The 20,523-nt window shown below is 37.0% G+C and overlaps 2 protein-coding genes and 1 long non-coding RNA gene across 10 annotated transcripts in view; 2 read left to right on the forward strand and 1 right to left on the reverse strand.

Moving 5' to 3' along the window:
- cxadr (CXADR Ig-like cell adhesion molecule) overlaps nucleotides 1-2,660 on the forward strand; it is a 42,152-nt gene extending 39,492 nt beyond the window's left edge. The window contains exon 7 of the mRNA XM_055208402.2: nucleotides 127-2,660. Coding sequence (XP_055064377.2) covers nucleotides 127-424 — 298 coding nt within the window. The 3' untranslated portion in view covers nucleotides 425-2,660. The remainder of the gene's footprint in view (nucleotides 1-126) is intronic.
- Nucleotides 2,661-10,035: 7,375 nt separating this feature from the next.
- Nucleotides 10,036-13,456, forward strand: LOC129446905 (uncharacterized). The gene is made up of 3 exons (XR_012372616.1): nucleotides 10,036-10,210; nucleotides 11,752-11,945; nucleotides 12,420-13,456. It is a non-coding gene; the product is annotated as an uncharacterized lncRNA (long non-coding RNA).
- Nucleotides 13,457-14,506: 1,050 nt separating this feature from the next.
- auts2a (activator of transcription and developmental regulator AUTS2 a) overlaps nucleotides 14,507-20,523 on the reverse strand; it is a 400,535-nt gene continuing 394,518 nt past the window's right edge. For 6 of the 8 annotated variants that reach the window (XM_055208395.2, XM_055208393.2, XM_055208394.2 and 3 more), the window contains 4 exons: nucleotides 20,253-20,336; nucleotides 17,653-17,712; nucleotides 17,260-17,521; nucleotides 14,507-17,097 (listed from right to left, as the gene is read on the reverse strand). In XM_055208395.2, the coding sequence (XP_055064370.1) occupies nucleotides 15,876-17,097; nucleotides 17,260-17,521; nucleotides 17,653-17,712; nucleotides 20,253-20,336 (1,628 nt within the window). In that variant the 3' untranslated portion in view covers nucleotides 14,507-15,875. The remainder of the gene's footprint in view (nucleotides 17,098-17,259; nucleotides 17,522-17,652; nucleotides 17,713-20,252; nucleotides 20,337-20,523) is intronic. The other 2 variants (XM_055208397.2, XM_055208396.2) reach the window with 1 other exon arrangement.

The following is a 20,523-nucleotide window of genomic DNA, read 5'->3' on the forward strand; positions in this document are numbered from 1 at the left end:
TGTCAAGGTGCAAGCAGAGTGTTTGGATGGGTTTGACCTGTCTACACTGATTTTTTTCTGTTTGAAAATCTCCTAGTGTTATAGCCTTCTGTATTTTAAAAAAACCTTAAACTTTATCTTCCACAGAGAGGATGTTCCTCCTCCGAAAAGCCGTATTTCTACCGCACGCAGCTTCACTGTGGGTAGCCAACGTTCCTCTCTGGGCTCCATGTCTCCATCCAACCTTCACGAGTACACCTCTCACGGCAAGTCTCAATATGACAAGATACCCTCGGATGAATACGAAAGGCCACCTAGCCACGCCCCTGTTACCCCACCCAGCAGAATGTCTGTTCCCAGCAGAATGGGTGCTCCCAACCTTAGTCGCATGGGGGCCGTCCCTGTCATGATCCCTGCCCAGAACAGGGATGGGTCCATTGTGTAGAGCTGAACGGGTATCAGTCCCAGCGCTGCCAGTTTGACTCTCACTGTTCTATTCATTGTTTTACTGGAATCTGTGATGGAGCGAATGAAAATGCAGGTTACGAACTCAGTGGTACATCTCTAATAATACAATTTGACTTCCAGAACTTCAACAACAAAAACTTATGGTGATTGTTTCACCTACTTCTGTTTTGTTTTGTAAATAATACGGTGCATGTTTTTTTTGTTAAGGTGGCCATATCTACTACATTATTATATAAATGCACTTGAATTGTTTGCCTATGAAATGTTCTGCAGAGGTTAAATGAATCTAAATGTGACTCATAGTTTATTATTTTACATAAGATCTCCCAAGCTATTATACGATATCTTTTTATTAATCACTCAAAATATGGATGATATGGTTTTTGATTATTAAAGTGATGTGTATATATGAATTTAAACTTTTGGGAAAATGAGAATACTGTGATTTTAACCTGCTTTGCTTTTTCGTGAACATTAGCAGGGCTTCACGGCGATTAGTGCATTGGTCGTTTCCTTATTCGTAAATTGCCTTCCACTTCCCCCACTTAAAAAAAAACAAAACCCTTTCATTTTATTGCAAAGGACTGGCTGGGTGGTAAAATACGGTTCATTGAACAATCAGACTTGGGTAACTTACAGAACCCCAGTTCGTCTCAAATCTGCCCTGCCCCTAGTTACTGCTTCAGACAGATGCCCAGATGTCTCTTATTAATGCGCTGGTTTAAATAAGATCTTAAACCTGCATTTGATTTGGACGTCAGCTTATACCCTCTTAAAAAACACAAAGCTTTGAAACTAATTTGTAGTTTAAAGTGTTGTCTATAGATGAAGGACATGTATTATATTAATAAATTGAAGGATTGGTTAACATTAATGTAAGCCACTGAATGTTGTTCATAGAATTATACTTTTGATAAGTTGTGTGATTTGTGTAGTTTGAGTTTGATAAGGTTTGAAATAATAACTATCATCATAATGCCCAACTGTGTAGATAAAACATCAGACTTTTCAGTCATTGGTTTTTATTGTAATTTATTTTACCTTGCAGGGTTACCCCATTGTTCCCCACTGTGCCTTTTTTAACTTTGGGTTTAATGAATTGGTCACACACACTAAAAAGTTATTAATTCAATTTACTAAATTTTTTTAAGGTAAGTGGTTGCAATCGATTTATTTTAGCTACATTTAAACAAAATAAATTAGAAAAATAAAATAAAAAACGTTTGTTGAAATGTAGCTTAAATACATTTATTGCAACCACCTTAAAAAAATTAAGTAAATTGAATGAATCATTTTTTTCAATGAGTGTAGGTTTATCAGATGTGAAGGTAAATAATAAATGAACAAACATGATTTTTCATATAAATAATAAATTTGGTAACAACATTGAACACCATCTGACTGGCAAAATATTACTTATAGTTGTTATTAATAGCGATATAGTGATTTTTATTTTGTTTTTTTGGAAGATGCTCATGTTCTCAGTACTCATGCACGGGTGTGTGTGTATGCTGTCAACTATATACTGTGTCTATAAATACATGTCACTGTTGTACACAAATAGCAGCCGCTTATATCATCTGCATTGTCCTGACCTGGTTCTTGTTGAATGTGTAAATATATGTTATGTAATGTAATTAATTTTGGGTCTGATTGATTAATTGCATTTGTATTCACGTCTGAATACAGTGAAGAATGAGAGGGTGATTGGGTTAATCATTCACCATCTGGATATGGTATTATTAACATTTATTATTAAGTTACCATGACCTAAAATCTGTTTTCTTTGGGCTTTTATTTATTTTGACTCGAATTAAAGAAATGCTGTTCCAGGATCAGTTGAACATGAAGACTAGTGTAAACATGGCAATCTGATCCTTTATCAGCAAACTTTACTGCAATTCCCTTGAACTGAATGATCTGTGTTCAGTTTGGCTAGAGCCCATTCTGTATTTCATTGTAGTAGATTTTAGGCCGCTTCTCTGTACAGTGCCATTTATGAAATAGTTAACTCTTTTTTTACCTCTTAAGAGGCAACCAATGATGTAATTGTAGCTTTTATTTTTTTTTAACAGTGTACTAACAATGCATACCATTTTTCCCACTTTTTGGTTTGCACATTATGTAAAAACCTTATTTTTCTTTATTATTATTATTTTTGTGTGCTCTGTGATGTATTTTTAAATAAAAAAAGAAACCTCTATCATTCTAAACACTTTCTGAGATGTTCCCTCGTATCCTCACACCTCATTCTCATTCCCTTCTCAGCATCTCGCTCTCTACAGGCTGCCGGTGATGTTGTTGCTTTTCGGAGTGATTAATTTTAATCTCCCGTTGATTTCCACCTCTAACTCCAGGTGAGGCCCATTCTCTCACCGCCTAATGACCACAATTAATCAATGACCCGCAAGAGCACCGGCGGCTTTGCTGACCAAGAACAACACAACCCGAAGCGATGGCAGTTAAAGCGAGAATCTCATCGCTCATTGCATTTAGAGCAGTGCCCTTGAGGGTGCCTTATAAAACGCACTCCCCGAGTCAGTCGGCCGAGTCATTGCCGATAACTAATTTGAAATGCGAGTTCAGCTTTTGTGCCAGTGTAAGAGAGAAAGGATACCAATTGGTGACATTGCATTGCACATTGTCTTAGCATAGAGTTATTGCCAAAGCAACAAATGCAGTTTCACACTCTCAGAAAACTAAGGAGGGGTATACCTGGAAAAAAGGTCCTAGGTATGGCCCCAGTGACTCTTGTACATTTATGTACCTTTTATTCTGAGAATGCGCAGATAATCCATTTTTAAAATTTGGTTTAAGATTTATTATTTCGTGTCCTACAAATTTTGTCTTCAAAATTTCTGCTCGATGTTTGGACCAAGTCACGCAGAATGGACTATTTTTGATACAAACTACACAAAAATGTTGCCAATTAGCCATTACCCTTTAAAAAGGTCCTAATATGGACAGTACTTAAAGGAAAACACCAGTTTTTCAATATTTTACTATGTTCTTACCTCAACTTAGATGATTTAATACATACTTATCTTTTTTCAATGCGTGCACTTAATCTTTGTACAGTGTGTCATGAATGTGTTAGCATTTAGCCTAGCCCTATTCATTCCTTGGGATCCACACAGGGATGAATTTAGAAGCCACCAAACACTTCCATGTTTTCGCTATTTAAAGACTGTTACACGAGTAAGTATGGTGACACAAAATAAAACATGGTGTTTTTTTTAAGCAGATAAAAAATGAAGCTTTATTGTATGCCGGAAGAGCACCAGTTTGAAGATTTTCGGCACGCAGTAATATTGCCGGAAGTTTGTGCGAGAGGGGAGTAGTCAGGAGTGGTGAGTTTCTACATACTAAGTGCTCTTCCGCCATGCAATATAGTTTTCATTTTTTATCCGCTTAAAAAAATCGGCACGTTTTATTTTGGTGACTTCTAAATTCATGTCTGTTTGGATCTTAAGGAATGAATGGGGCTAGGCTAAATGTTAACACATTCACGACGCACTGTACAAATTTTAAGTGCACACATTGAAAAAAGATACGTATGTATTAATTTGTCTAGGTTGATGTGGGAACGTAGTGAAGTATTGAGGAGCGGTGGTGTTTTCCTTTAAGTATTTTAGTTATATTTACTTGAGTAAAAAATTCGAAAGTACTACATACTTGGGTAAGAGTAAGAAAGTACTAGATGTTTAATGTACTTGAATATTAAATGTAAAGCAAAAACTTGTATTTATGAAATGTAGTGGAGTAAAAATTATGGTATATGCTTTGAAATGCATGATTTCCAAAAACACTGATAAATAACAAATACTTTTAAGTAGAATGTAAAATTCTGTTCACCGCTCGTATGTACAGATATGTAGACGTTTAGTACAAACATGCAGCTTTTAGGTACTACTATGCACTATTTGGATACAAAGCTGTAATTTTTAAAAGAGAAGCGCCCTAGTGACCGCTTTTGTACCTTTTTTTTCTGACAGTGTGCTATACCTGAGAAAGATCCTGGTGTTAACCGTAGTTGTGTTTGTTTTCCTATGCTAATTAGCTTGTGTGTTAATTCCTAAGTTGTACACAAATGTGATAAACGACAAACACTTGAATAAATATGACAGGTTTGATTATTGGTGCACTGATGTGACGTCAGTTTCTGGGTAACAAGTCTAATTTCGCTTTCTCTTGAAATCTTGTAAAATCTCCTCCGCAAATAACCAAACGTATGCTCTGTAAACAATGTACTGTGATCAACATACACCTGCAGGTTATGATCCTGTATTGTGTGATTTCAAGAAAAGTCATTTCTAGCTCAGTGTTGTACAGATCATTTTACCATTTTGGTATAGAAATAAATGTTTTTTTCTCTTTTTTTATTATAGTTTATTAAAAGTTTATTATTTTTACCTTGAAGTGTTGTTTACCAGAAGTTGTTAAGTAAATATCATTACTTGGTATGATTCATGCACAGTTGGCTGAGTGGGTGCTTGCAGCTATATTTTTTCTATAAATATATATTACTTATTGTTTTTACTGATGCTTACTGTTTATTAATTCCAATACTGTTATTTACAGTATACGTATAAAGAAAAACTGGGAAAACCAATGCTTTCTGTGCAAACTAACAATACATTTATAATGTATGAGGAAGAATAACCACAGCAGTTTTTCCACAGGTGCAGTTTTAAAGTTGTGGAAAGGCTTTGTGGTTTATTATCCCATAATATGGCCTACTTTTGTGTTAAATAACTTTAATAACCATTCTTTATATAGCATGACAGTTATTGAGTTAATAGTCAATAACATGATTGGTTGAAGTGATGCAGATGTCTATAGTAATAATAGCCTAATAATATGATCATAATAGTTTACAGTCCCAATTATTGATCTTTCGCAAATTGTAACAAATCACAGACCCCGCTAAGCCATTACCAATGGCTTATTAGTTACAGAGAGTTTGATTAACTGTTGAATGTCACTATATTTCATTCAGGCAATTCTAGGTGGAACGATCGCATTGGGAAAATGGAGTGGCTTCAGAAGTAATTACACTTAATTCACTACCTAGTGATGAATGCTGTTTTTCACCAAATGCACACCTATGTACAGGGATGGGATTTGAATGTATACACGGCATTAATCCCACACAGATGGGAATTTTGGACCTTGCCTTTCTCTTGTTGAGCCGAAAACAAGTCAATGAAATGGGAATGTCCCACCTCTCATACGCATGTAGATTAATTCTCTCGCTGAAGATATTAATTGTTTGCATATCGCATGGGGAGCAGCTTGGTGGGAGAGTTCTGATTGGACAGATCCTGGATGTTTCCTTGGCAACGTTATCTGGTTGTACACAGAGAGTGAATGCATGGGAAAGGGAGGATTTATCTTGCAAGTGCAATGCTCTGAGCTCCACAACAGAAGCGGTGGTCTTGCTCAAGCTCTGCCTTATCCACGTCTCCTCTTTTCTCCAACATTTTGCTTAAAATAAATGTTTCTAGTCTTACATTACACACCACCAGTCTTAGGAGAGGATTAACCTCTCATTATGAAAAATGTACTCAGAATTTCACTTTTGAAAAGTATTAGGGGAGGGAGCTACATTGTTTGCAGCAAATATTGTATGTGGCCTTTGCTTGATAGTAACAAGTCAAATATTTGTGTTTTGATTTGTGTTGAGATTTCCTCTTTACCTTCTTTCTCAATACCCATCTAAATGTATGCACTTAAAATCGCTGACCCTCTCCCCGCAGGGCCGTCTGGAAAGCATCACGAGATAACACTTCTTACTGACTGACACACAGATAACAGCTCCCCATGGGTTCTTTTTTTATGCGCTCCACCTTAAGACAAAGGAATGTAGGGCCAGCTGAGCAACCTATATGGTTTTAATCAGATGTGTTGAACTTTCATTCACCCCCCCATTGTTCACAAAATATTTGAATATAGTTGTATGCAATTTTGATCCCATTGAATATTCTCGAGCTTAGTATAAGTTGAAATATGTACTAAAGTCTTTATAGTAGAAGATATTTTAAGTAATGATGGTAAACATACAGCAGATAATGACCACTGAATTCCATAGGGAATTTTTTTTGGGGGAGTATTGGGATAAATGATAGTAAGCACACAGTTGACGGTACCCATTAAATTCCATCATATTGTTTTATTCCTTAATCATTACCTCAGCTATTAGTGAGACACATGATGCCCCACCACACCAAACAGCTTTCTTCTATGGGACAAAACAACGATCCCTTTAACTCTTTCCCTGCCATTGACGAGTTATCTCATCAATCAAGAGAAAACGCTTCCCTGCCAATCAGTGGCGGAGTGGCCATCGGGAGAGTCGGGACATTTCCCGGTAGGCCGGTAGTGTTTTGAGGCTGCAAGGGTCGGTCTGATAATAGTTATACATTGCGAGTTATAGCAACCCCGTCTGGCGGCTTGATGTGTGGCTGCTTCCCGCTGTTCAAACTGTGCAGCCTCTTTGCTCAACATAAAAGTGCTCAACCTGTTCGACAGGTCCAACCATGTTTAGAATTTTTAAAAATATAGGGGGATCATTGAACGGCGCTCCCTTAAATGGTATAGCCTGTCGGCCTTTGATGTAAAAAGCCACGCCGCCGAATGCCTGTTTATTGGACTACATATGTGGTCGGATTGATCCATCAAGCAGATAGACTATTTGATAGTAAGTGTGGATTAATGATGTTTAAAATCTCTAGCTTGGTGGTCAGTACATGAATGGATCAAATCAGCACATTTGCAAATGTTTGTCTCAATATGGCTATATAATAAATAAAAATAAGAAGGGTAAATTTGCAGTATCACATTATATATTTCCTATTATGTGATTTTCATATTACATATAACAGCATAATGAAATGAATAAAAAGACAAGGAAGTAGGATTGGCATGTAAATTGTATTATTATTACCGGAAAAACAGCAGAATAACTGAAATAAACTCTGAGGTAAATGCGCCAAACACGTTAAAATAAATGAGCAATAGCAGTGGAAAAAAACATTATTATCTCTCAAAACTTTATATGAAAAAATGATATTTAAAGGAAAAATTCTTACAGTTTTTCAAAGATGTAAAGAAAGTATTCCATATTACTCCCATTTATGAGCACGTTCATCTCTGGTCTCGCTCTTTTATGTAATAGCTGATTGACAGGTGCGCATCTCCATCTTTCAAACAGGTATCATTTTGTATAGTTACTCATTTCGGAAAATTATCCATGATTTGATGATTTTATTATTATTATGAAAATGTTTTTTTTTTTTTTTTGCAGATTGATTACGATTTGTATTACCGTAGTTTTACTACAAATACAAGACCTTTTTTTTTACCACGGAGGGCCGGTGGTATACGAAATTTCCCGGTAGATTTTTTGGTCCCACTCGCCCCTGTTGCCAATGACAAGTTTTTCTGGCTTTCCGCAATAACGCTATTATACACCATTCCGCAACTTATAAAACACGAAATTATCGCCCTATAGACTGTTTCAGCAGTTACAACATAAACAAGCGGATGTCGTGGTCCACACGTAACTTCCGGTAAACTCCGCTAAGAATAAATAACAACAAAGTTCTTTAAACGTAGTTTATTTATAAAACAAGCAAAAAAACAACACAAAGATTATCTTGGAAACCAAAACATTTGTTATTTTCGACGAGGCATTTTTTTCAAAAGATCAGTTTAGCAACTAGTCACACCATTAAAAAACGAAGTTCCGATCCAGACGTGTATCACATCAGCGCACATGCGTCCGATGAAACCGTCTATAGGGCAATCAGCTGCATGTTCTCTGAATGGGATCTCTATCAAAAGTCTTTCACAAAAATGGAATTATCTCAGCCTTTTCCTCAAAATTTGGTGTTTTTGAAGAAACCTACCCATATTTGAGAGGTGATTACAAGAGAACTAATGAAGTTTTTTTTTTTTAAAGCAGAGGGTCTGTTCTTTCATTTTGTACGTTTACATATTTAAAGAAAAACATTTTCTTGAAGGCATTAAAGTCGCAATGAAATTGAAATGAAAACTGTATATATATATTTTAATATTGTGGTATTATTAACAAATGACTTATATGTGAGCTTCGTTATTTTTAAAAAATTTGTGTGTGCTCATAATCTTTAATCAAAAATGCAAATCTCCTCGCCTCCTCAAAACGATCTCTCTTCACCTCCGGTCATATGGTATGGCAGGTGGGCGGGGTCAATTAGCAATTAGCAAAACGACCCAACTTCAAACGATTCAATCAGATCTCGTTGGACAAATTCAAATCCAGCCCTGCCTTATTTCATTTCAGATGCCGTTTCATGCAGATATACGTCACCATGGGGAAAATAAGGCAATTGCTACTTCGGTTTCATGGCAACTTTAAATTTTTTTGAAAATCATGAAAAATGCTGGTGCTGGCAACTTAAAAAATAAAACCTGGGGGTGAAAGCGTTAAATGTCCCAATGTAACTAAGGCCTAACTGGCTTAATCTAAACTCTGTCCGGTAAACTGCTCCGTAATGCATTTATTTTTCCAGACTTGGCCGTGGTATATGTTGCTGTCCTTTTTATCAATAATAATTGTATAATTTCCCCACATTAAAATACTGCAGCATACTTTAGTATTTACTTTAGTATTTTATGGTTAATATTTAGGCTACTACAGTATTCTGTTAACTCTAGTAAATTGTAAACATTGTAGTATCCTTTAATATTTACTAAATTAAGTATTAAAACCATTATAACATTTAGGAATTTTAATGTAGTTTACTAAAGTATTTGGTAAGTGCTGTACACGGCTCTCTGGAATACTGTATTATGATTGGTCATCACTGGCGACATTCCGAGGTCTGTTATGTAGGAGACGGATGTTTTTTCAGTCTGCGCTGCAAGAACCGAAAGGAGAATGACGTCAAAGCACCGCGAGAGCGATTAGAGAAATCATACAGTGAAGCCTAATTTCGACTCGCCCTCGCGTAACTTTGACGTCATCCGCCTGTCAGTTCTTGTGGCGCCACATGAAGTCGAACATAACTGTAAACCCCGCGCTAATTACAGAGCTTCTTGCCGCACAAGTAAGTAATTGTAGACAAAATAATAATATTTCATTTGTGACAACTTCAAACCTGGCATGAGAGAGCGGAGACAACTGCTAAAACTGATCTGGGTAACGTTAATTTGAAGTGAATCATCTTGAGCAGAAATATTTGATGCCGACTCCGCTGTTTCTTATTCAAGCTGTTATAAACAAAAGCTTAATTACCGCCAAAATAATAAATCAATATTTCGTGTCCATTTATTCATACGTGGTAAGTAGCCGTGTAATAAGCTAGAAGATGTACATTCAATTGGTTGTTATCGCAAAATAAATCCTGACAGGGTGGTTTTCCCCAGAGAGCAGACTTCGGCGCGAATCACAAACTGTTGTCTATGTCACGAGGCGAAGTTGTTGTGACGTGATGTCCACCAAACTCAATACCCATGAAATATTTGGTATAAGAAATATACATGTTTAAGATATAAACTAACCAAACACTAATATGTATGTTGCTGTTTATTTGTTTTAGCTTGTTTGAACCCTCGTTTTGTCATGTCCGCTTGATGTCCCCTTGGAATTCTGTTGAGGGCCCCTGGTTGAGAAACATTGTCTTGAGGGTCGATACAATGTTTGGCTTTTCCTCTCCCGTGATGATATTGGGGTCATCTCCATTATACCGGCATGCTGTATATCTGGAATACGTGTGAGGTGAGATTTCCCAGCGGACGGCAGGGGTCAGATCCGCTGAATTAGCTTTGTATACTCATTTCTCACCTTTCGCTTTATGTCTCTATCCTTTCTCTATCTTCCCTCTGGAGATATTTCACACTGGAGGCCAAATCCAGTTAGGCAATTAGTGAGTCTCTGTATATGTTTCTCCTGTCTAAAAGAGATTGAGTCTTCCTCTGGGCTCACACATCATGCCCTCTATAAATGGGTCTCCAGGGTATGTGTGATGGGAGATAACAATGGTCTTATCGGGTTTGGGGTCTGCAGAGCGTTTGGATGTGGGGATAATGATGCTGAGAGACAAGCAAGGGGTCATATAGTCGACCCTTCAAGAGCCAGACACTGATAATTGGTGGAAAGTCAGTCGTTGCGGTCTAGGTCGGCGGGAATGAGCAGATGAAGGGCTTTGGATATTTATGTCACCCTTTCATCAGTCTCTCTTTCGATATGTTTTAAATATTCATGAGGATGTATTTTTAAGACAGGTGATGGGTCAATTATTTTCTGTACACATACTGGGAGATCAAGGCAACGAGATCATTTGATGTTTAACTGCATTTATGTAGGCCAATGAGATTTAATTGCGGGCAACCTAGGTGTAGACATAATATGAGAGACCCAAACGTCATGTAATGTCCGACTGATGTTATCATGCAGTGTTTTTGTGTTAAAATTAGATCAGAGTTTGACTCTGTTAAGCTTAACTTTCATAAATATTAATGTAATTTAACTGCAGGGGAGGTCACGCTCCTTTGATGACAAATAGCACAGGGTTTAAATTTGCATGAATGCTATTTATGCAGCTGTTGAATCTTATTTGGAGCCGTACCAGCCGTTTTGTCTTATCAGTGCTTTGTGTACCACAGAAGAATTTTTGGCGTATTTCAGTCTGTTCACAGGAACCAAGGACACCATAAAACAGTATTGAATTGCATTCAAAGCACATTCTTTAATATTCAATTCCAGCAGTTTTTTTAATAAATATGGATTTGCAGAATGTAGTAATTTGTTAAAGATTGTACATTTACTGAAATATTGAAGAATTATGTAAGTCAAGGATTTTGTGCTACTACACACGTTTTTAAATGCATGTAATCATTATTGTCTTCAGGCTTGAAATACCCCGTATTTGTATCTAATCCTTTTAATGGTTATATTTGTGCACTCATGCATCTTGACATGAAAGGAATGCAGAAAGCACAGAATGCAGTAGATTTAGGGTGCAGAAGAGAATTCAGTTGATTGATAGTTTTTCATGTGACACTTGGTGCATGAAATGAAGTTTAAATTTAATTATATCTCATGGATTAAAAGCTATAAATGGACTGAATTAAATGTTAAGAGTATGAAATGATGCAGTGGAACACACAGACAGACACACAATAATGCTTTGTTTGTAATTTAATCGCTGTATTTTATTTGATCATGAGTTTGCAGAATCTCATGCTAGCAAACATCTCTTTCTCATTCTGTTTGGTAATTTTTTTGTGTTTAAATGACAATCCTCTTTGGCTTTCTAGGGTATTTTTCCTGTTTGACAACATTCATTGTTTGCATGCCTGTGGGTGCCGTCATAAACCAGAAGGACCAGCACATTAACCTTCTCAAATGACAGCATTGATGTGAACCGCACCCTTCAGTGCACCTGTTCCTGGTTCACCTCCAAGTTGAAGTGTTCGGATTTAGTGAAGGAGCTTTGCTGCCATCTAGTGGGGTGAGTGCCTAAACGGGCTGCTGCTTATTTTTTGCACTTTTGATACTTGGGGTATCAGCATCTCTCGTGAACAGTTTGATGGAATAGACAGTACTTGGCTATAACACTCATCATAGTTTTTATAAAAACACATTGATCCCTACACCAGTGGTTTTTTAAACTGGTCCCACGAGATGGTGCCAGGAGGCCACAGTTTTATGACATTTTATAAAATACATTAATTTATCAAAAATTCTGTGTAATTAAACAACAAAAAATAAGGTTACTAATCCACAGCACTACATTGTGTCATTTAATGTTTTGTTTTTATTTTTAAAAGTTTTATAATGTTTTATATCATAATTTTTCTTTGGGGAGCCAGGAAGATATGCGCCCTACGACACAATGGGGTCCACACGCTGAAAAACCCTAGACCTCCTTAATGGGTTTTAAATTTAGCAGATTTAACATTTTTGTATTTATATATTTTAACAGAATGCAGATATGTGCATCATTTGTGGGCCCTGTGGTGTAACTTCACTACTGGACTCACCTGCATTATGAACACAGCTCCATCTACAGGCTCAGTGGGCTAAATGTTAATTCATCTTGTCTTACCGACACCTAAAGAAAAAACTTTTTAATGGTTTCACATAAAAACATAATTTATATAATTTCATATTTATGTAGATTTTTTCTTAGATTGACAAATTTCTTGAAGTAAACATCTTAGGTCTAAACATAAAAATATCACTGTTAAGGCATGTTCTGTCCCCTAAATGGTGTTGGAAACTATAAGATGCACACTATCTGGGTTTTACATTTAAAGAAAATTAGCAGTAGACCCTAGTAAGGTGTTTTAGCCTAAGTCACTATTCTTTTAAAAATTAAAGTCCTGTAATGGTTTTTTCATACCTTTCGGTCAAGCATTTTTAAAGAACAATTTCTTTCTTACCTTTTTAGTCTGTAAAACCCTTTTGTGAAACAAAAACATTTGTGGATGTTAATGGTTCTTTATGAAATTATACAGCCTGACAACAAATCTTTTCGAAAGCTTTATTTTAAGCAGTGTATGACATTAAAATTTCAAACTGTAAGGTCAAACCAGGTCAAATCCATAAATCTGATATTCAGGTGCTCAGAATGTTGTGTTTAAGGCAAATCTACAGTGCCATGCAAAAGTTTACTTATTCTTTTTTCCACTATTTTTTAGGTTAATAGGAAACTCACAAACATAGCATGGTAAATGTACTGTAGTCACCTAGAATTTACAGAAATGTGTTCTTGGCATTTTATCAGTTTTTGGAGATCTCAGCTTGATGCTTTTTAAACTTTTTAAAAAATAAAGTATACTTGAATGTACTAAAAATATATTTAAATACCATTTTTGATACATTGTGTAAATTGGGTCTCAAAATAGTGTAGATGAGTCCACTTAGATGTTCTTAAGTTTAAATAAACTCATTTCCCACTAGCATTTTCTTCTAAAAACATATAAACATACACATATATCAAATGAAAGAACAGACCCCTGGTTTAAAAAAATAAATAAATAAACAAACAAACAAACAAAACGGGGGAAAAGTTTCATCCTATCTATATTTTTTCTCTGCTTATAAACTCTCAAATATGGGTATTTTTCTTCAACAAAAAAAAAAATTAGCAAAAAGCTAAAATAATTGCATCTTTGCGAAGGAACCCTGCCAGAGATAAGATTCAGAACGACTATCAAAACATACACAGAGTTTAAAATTTGTAAATTATTTTTTTGCTTCAATTTTTTATAAATGTGGTAAATGTGCCATCTAGATGATGGTCATGGTTTTACAGATTAACATAGAAAGTCATCAGGAACACTTTTTTGCAAGCAAATTTTATTCTCTTACATGACAAGATAACTTGTCAATGGTGGGAAAAGAGTTAAATAGTACTAAAGACTTTAAAAAAAAATATAAGTACAAAATTTGCACATGAAAATATTACATTTACTAAGTGTACCTAAAGTGCATTTTAGCACACTTTTTACCTGGGCTATTCTGGACTCTCATGGTGTTTTATCTTCATTTTATCTTCATTTTAAGTCATTAAATTTAACAAGAATATTGAGATTTTTATTTAGTAATGAAAGTTGGCACACTCTAAAAATTATTTAACCCAGGGCTGGGTAACTAGGACAGAACACATTTCTGGGTTAAAACAACCCATTATTTGGGTCATTTTAACCCAGAAATGTGTTCTGTCCTAAAGTTACCCAGCCCTGTGTTAAAAACAACCCATTATTTATAAATTACATAGTTTTATTTTTTCCTACATAATTATTATAAAAATTCAGAAATAGGCCTTCAGATTAAAAGTGTTTTAAAATCATGAAAAAAATTTAAATCCCCAGAAGTGCCTGTAATTTATGTGCTTTTTAAGCCTTTGTCCATCAGGATGTAAATTCTTATTTCAATTTAAAAAACTTTTCCTCAACAACCTCAAAGTCTGTCATTTATGTCAACAGTATAATGTTACACTATTAAACCGCAACAGCTTATCAATTTGTAGCAGAATCTGCCAAAAAAGCACAAACTTTGACAATGTTAGTTCACATTTTTTAATAACATGGCACAATTTACATAACACAAGTTTAACTGAGGAGCATGCTGAGTCGCCTCACCCTTTTTTTACATGATCTAGAAAGGACTTCATATTTTTACGTACATGATAAACAGCAAAAAAGTTTCTTACAATCTCTTTGCAATACGTATTGACTACCCACTACTGCTTCAGTGGACATTTTAATGTTCGATTTTAAGAAAACCAAAGAGAAAATTAAAGAAAATAAAAACACGGCACAACATCTGAATTTCACAGAGTTTAAAAGCGCACAACTAACCCTCCCATGGACTACTAAAATAGATCTCTGCTCATTAAAAACAAACTGTCCATAGCTTACGACTTGCTTTTGTCATTTCATAGATACATAACACTTTAATACACAATTAGACCAATAGGATATTGTCCCGCTTTACACTTGTCTTGTGACATCATGGGTCATGATAGGATGTTGTCATGTTTGCAATCTGTCAAATTGCCGAACGATATTAAAATGTTTAGGCAAGCACTCTCTATGCTAAGCATTGTTCAATAAACATTGGTGTATTTGTAAGGATTGTCAACACAGATTCTTATAGCTTGAAAAACAAATGCATGTTTCTGGATTTAAGATTTAAGGAATGCAACCTGTTATAAGTAATAATCGCTATCGAAAAGCCTCGACTGGGATCAATCTCAGTCATGTGTAAGCGTGTCCTGTTGCTTCAGTGAGTCAGGAGAATGAGAGGGTTTAGTAAAGAATGGTTGTCCTCCAGGACAGAGAAAGACAGAAGAGGAGTGATATATATATAGAGAGAGAGCCCACGCATAAGTTGCATAGTTGAAAGAAGGGATGTGTGGTCTCTTGGACAATATGATCCTTCAAAACCATTAATATGCAGCATTAAACTCAAAACAAATCTGTGAGAATGTTCACTCTCCCTTTGATCACTGCCCACTATGTACAGCAAGTCAAAGTAAAGCTTTCATAACAACCATTTGCATATTTGTACCATGATTTTTTCCTTAAGGAGAGAAACACACAGACTATGCACATATCTACAAGTTTTGCAATGTATTGAGGTACCTGTACATTCCAAAATCATCTTTGTTGGGGTTGGAGATCTATATTTTGTCCGCTTGCTCGGCGTACTGTACAAGTTTAAGAATACACACCAAGCAGGAGCAAACCAGATAAAAGATCATGAAAAATCTTCATTTGTGGTTTGTACAAAACAAAAAAACGACACAAATAAACATCAGTAATGCACAATTTATATACAGATATATGATACAGCCTCAGTCCAGTATCAAGTGCTTTGAGTTGTCCATCAGACACAAACAAGGGGCACACGCTTGTGTTTCTGTCCCGTCTTATCGTGCCTCGATATCTTTATGTGTGTGTGAAGGGGGTCTGTCTCTAATGTCAGTGCTGAGTGGGGTAGTCCGTCTGGGAGAAGCGGAACGCGCTCCGAGAGTTGGGATAAGTGGGGGCGGAGCGCTAAGTGATGCAGTGGGAGGGGTTTTATTTAAGAGTCCGTTCTGGGCAGCAGCCATTGCCGAGGAAGGGCTGACGCGAGGGTAATGCATGCTGGGTAGTCCGGGGGCCATAAGACCGGGGTGGGGGAGGTGTCCGTCCAGTGCGGGGTGATGCATCGGATGTAGACGGCCTTGTTCGTAATCCTCTCTAAGCAAATGAAGGCGCTCCCTTTCCTCCAGGTGCGCTCTCTCTTGTTCTCGTCTCTGTTCTAAGGCAAGTCCGTGAGGATGGTCACGGTTAAAGTCGTGCGGCTCGCGATCCCTGTACGAGCGTTCTGCTTCGTAAAGCCGTGGCGCCGCCAATCGGTGCAGAGGATCGTTCCTTAGTAACAGATCGCGAGCTAACGGATCTCTCCGGTGAATGTCAAGTCCACGGTAAGGGTCCCTCATTGGATCCCAATGAAAAGCAGGGTAGGGGAACCTCTCTGCACCTGGGATGGGGCTGATACCCATGAAAGGGGCCACCATACGAGTTCTCTCCAAGCTGCTGATACTGTTAATAGGATGATGCATGCCTGCCATGCTCATAGGCATCGGCATGGAAGAGGGTGGGTGGAGTGCGGTGGCAGGAGGTGCTTGAGGTGTAGATCTCTGGATTTGCTCTGGTGATCTCTCCGTAGGACCGTCCGGCTCCTCCTTCCTCTCCTCTTTTACTTTAACCTCACTGCTTTTTTTCTCATATGTAATCTCGTTCTTCTTCTCCGGAGCGTCTCGATTCAACCCACCATTTATTCTTTCAAGGCCAGCCGGTCTCATGTAAGGTGACGGTGTCACCCGATTGGCCGACTTGTCCTCTGAAACCCGTCCATCGAGGATAATGGGCGTGTCCTTGTCACTGTGATGATTCTCCTTCGTTTTGTGCTCATCGGTGTTGGAGTCTTTCCAGTCCGAGTGCTCGCGTTCTCGTTCGCGCTCTTTGGGCTTTTCCTTGTCTCGGGGCTCGCCGGATGGGATGTGGTTCCGGGTGGGTTCAGCAGGCCGAGTATGTCCCAACAAAGTGAGGGGGTTTACAGGTATCGGTGATGGGTGATTCTGGTGTCTCTTTTCCGTGGATTCCCTAAAGATAAAAGTAAAAGTCAATTACATGTATGGTAAATATTGCATATTCAGCATTATAAGCTTGATTTATTTGAACTGGTTTATAGATTTATTGTTTTCTATGACTGCTTAGCTATGAAGTAGTTCCAGTACCCAATATCATTTACACAGATCTACGCACCGCTCTTTATCATCTTTGTTGACTGAGGAATCCCTTTTATCCAAATCTCGTTCTCTCTCCCTGTCTCTCTCTCGTTCTCTGTCTCTCTCCCTCTCGTGAGAGCTGACTGATGTGCTGCGTTCTGAGTCTCCAGGTTTAAGCCATGGAGGCGGGGTGGGGAAGGAGGGTGGTGTGCGGTGCAGTCTGTTCCATGGCTCATGGGGTCCGCTGAAGTGCTGCTGTGCGCTGGGTGCGTCTTTGTGGCCGAACATTGAGTTGGGTGCTAAATGAAAAAAATGATAATCATGTTAGTAGACATATTGATTCCTACAGATATCACCGGAGGTGCCACTGTTGTTGTATTTATTTAAATCAAGCTATTATAGTGCCCCTCAGATGGATTTTCTAAATTACCTTTATTGCAGTGTGTTGTGTAGTTGTCCATCAATGTAAACGGTCTGCAAAGTCGTTCTTCTGAAAGTGCACGATAAATAAAGTTATTGTCTTCAAAGGAGTCGACTCTGAATCGCCTCAGTGATTCGAATCTTTTTTCTGTATCGGATCTACATAACTAAGTAACACAATTGCATGATGCCTGCCTATATGGCTGGTTCCCCGCGAACGATGTCTACACTGACCCGCCCTCAAACACTGCAGCTAGTTGATCTGGTTCACATCACATTGAGAAGAGGTTGTGTTCTGCGCTGTGAAAGCAAATTGTGTTATTTCCACTTTCAAAGGATGATTACATTTGTATCATGTGGAGTACCAAAAAACTTGCGCAGGTGAATCAGTGCTACAGTCGCTCCCTCTCTCTCTCTCTCCTCCCTCCGTGTGTGCACGTGCATGAGAGAAAGCGCACCTTCACCTGTTTCCAAATTTACATTGTTGCATTAAGCTGTCATCTCTGCATATTTTTAAAATGTTAAAGATGTGACGCACTCGTGTTTAAACTAAAATGAATTGTCTGTTGTTCTTAAAGCAACACTATGTAGTTTTTTTACCTTTAAATAATGTCTCTAAAATTATTTCAGTGATAGAACAACTTTTAACTGAACAAATTTTACTGTTGCTGCAACCTGAGCAGCCTCCTAGCTGCTACAAGGACACTCTGAAAGTGGCGGTGGAGGGTAGAGCACACAGCCCCGCCCCTCCCCCTGCCTGCAGAAGAGTGTCTGATACCAGGCACTGTTGCGCTTTTCAACCACATGGGGGAGCTGTAAGCCATTTTTACATGGAAACTACATAGTGTTGCTTTAAGATTAGGCATTTCGCAAGATGTTTACAAACTGCAAAGTTTTATCAGTCAGCTTTTGTGTATGTATGCACACATGTACCATTATAATGGCAATGGTCATTTTGTTTCCGATACGCACTGTATGTAGAAAAACCAATCGCAACAAACTGGGCCAGCATGGCCAATCGGAGCAGTGTAGGCTCATGGAAAGGAGGGGTTTGACTGAAACTTCGAATGAACCGTTTTAGCATCCAGGGAAATGAGGTGATATTTATTAGTATATTTTGAGAAAAATATAGGGCTGTCAGTGTCAAAACATTAATTGCGATTAATCACATACAAAATAAAAGTTATTTGCATAATTTATGTGTGTGATGTAATTATTTCATATATATAAATACACACACATTAATGTTTGTATTTAAGAAACATTTACATTATATTATAAATTAAGAGTTTGGTTCCAAAACGCAATAAACGCCTTTTGAAAAAAATGAGTTACTGCCAGAATTAGTATTATATCAGGTCAGTATTAAAAAGTAAATTCTTAATTTTATGCAAAATCCAATATACGCCGTGTTATTCTGTCATCTTTTCTCCCTTTTTTCCCAAAATGCAATAAACACCACTTCTCCTTTTCTACAGAATGCCATAAATCCGCTCCACAAATCACAGTGCACCATTCCACGCAATGTAAACAAACAATGGCGGCTCGTTGAGTACACGGAATCCTATTTTCCTCATCTACTTTATACTTCGTGATCAACAAACAAACAAAAACAAAACAATACTTTAATAGCATTGATAAACCTGTGATAGTTTTCTGTGACGGGAAAGAAACGTAAGCCATCAACATCTAATAATTTACGCAAAAGGCACTCGGGAGACGGGTGCTTGTTTGCCCGGGCCAACAGCATCAAGTTTCTGTCATGATAACACATTAAACCCAGGGGATCTTATGAAAAACTTTCCATAATTTTACTCAGTCAACGAAAATCGAGCAGGACCAAAACATTTTACAGCTGATCGCTGTCAAAAACGTTAAGCGACGACGTCAAGTATAACCGCAGCAATGACAGTGTTCTTAATATGACAAAGTAAGTGTTTTGGTTAATGACACTTATGTTTATATTTTTAATTAGTGTGTACAACTAGTCAACTAAATGAATATAACATGGCAAAGATGAATGCACATTTATATAGGCGATTGATTCAATAGATTTATAGCATTTTGAAAAAAAACTTGTCATGGATTTATTGCATTTTGTGGAAAAAAATAATCCGTTTTTATAATAAATCTTTGAAAATCAAGTTATGGATTTGAATTTTTTATATTTTTTATAACCTAAAGATGCTATGTGGAAGTTTGTAACAGAAAATAGTGGTTTTCATCTTGTCACTTTCTTGGTATAGAAAACATGTTTTACCAAAATTTGTCAAAATGGATTTATTGCGTTTTGGAACCAAACTCTTCAAATATACCTAAATAACATTTTTCTTAAATTCATACATGCATGTGTGTATTTATATACACATACACGCACACATATATCATGCTAACACAAACTTTAATTTTGTATGTGAATATTCGCAATTATTTTTCTAGGGCTTTTAAAAAATTTATGTTTTTTGTATGCATTGTAACCTGTTGTAGTACTCCCAAGACAATATTAGGCAACTTTAAAATACCATCTGAGGGGCACTTTAAATAAAGCATGTACTGAATAAGAGAAATTTAATAAATAACAATGTAAATCTTTAAATAGTTGAGACTTACTGAGTGCTGGGTTTCCCAGCCCACCGAAAGCTGCAGTGCTTAATGAGGCCAGACCTGCAAATGAAGGCGGTCTGCTGAAGGGCTCTGTCAATCAAAACACCAACAGGAACCAAAAATTTGTGAATGAATTTTTGAATTATAATATAGTGCTTTAGTTATAGAATGTAATTATATACATCTTATAATCACTAACAAACATATTAAATATATATTGTATATCCACAGATTTTAATAAGCATCCAATAATAATTCCAAATCAAAAAGTTGACTC

Source organism: Misgurnus anguillicaudatus, chromosome 12, assembly GCF_027580225.2.
Source record: "Misgurnus anguillicaudatus chromosome 12, ASM2758022v2, whole genome shotgun sequence".
Lineage (NCBI taxonomy): Eukaryota > Metazoa > Chordata > Actinopteri > Cypriniformes > Cobitidae > Misgurnus > Misgurnus anguillicaudatus.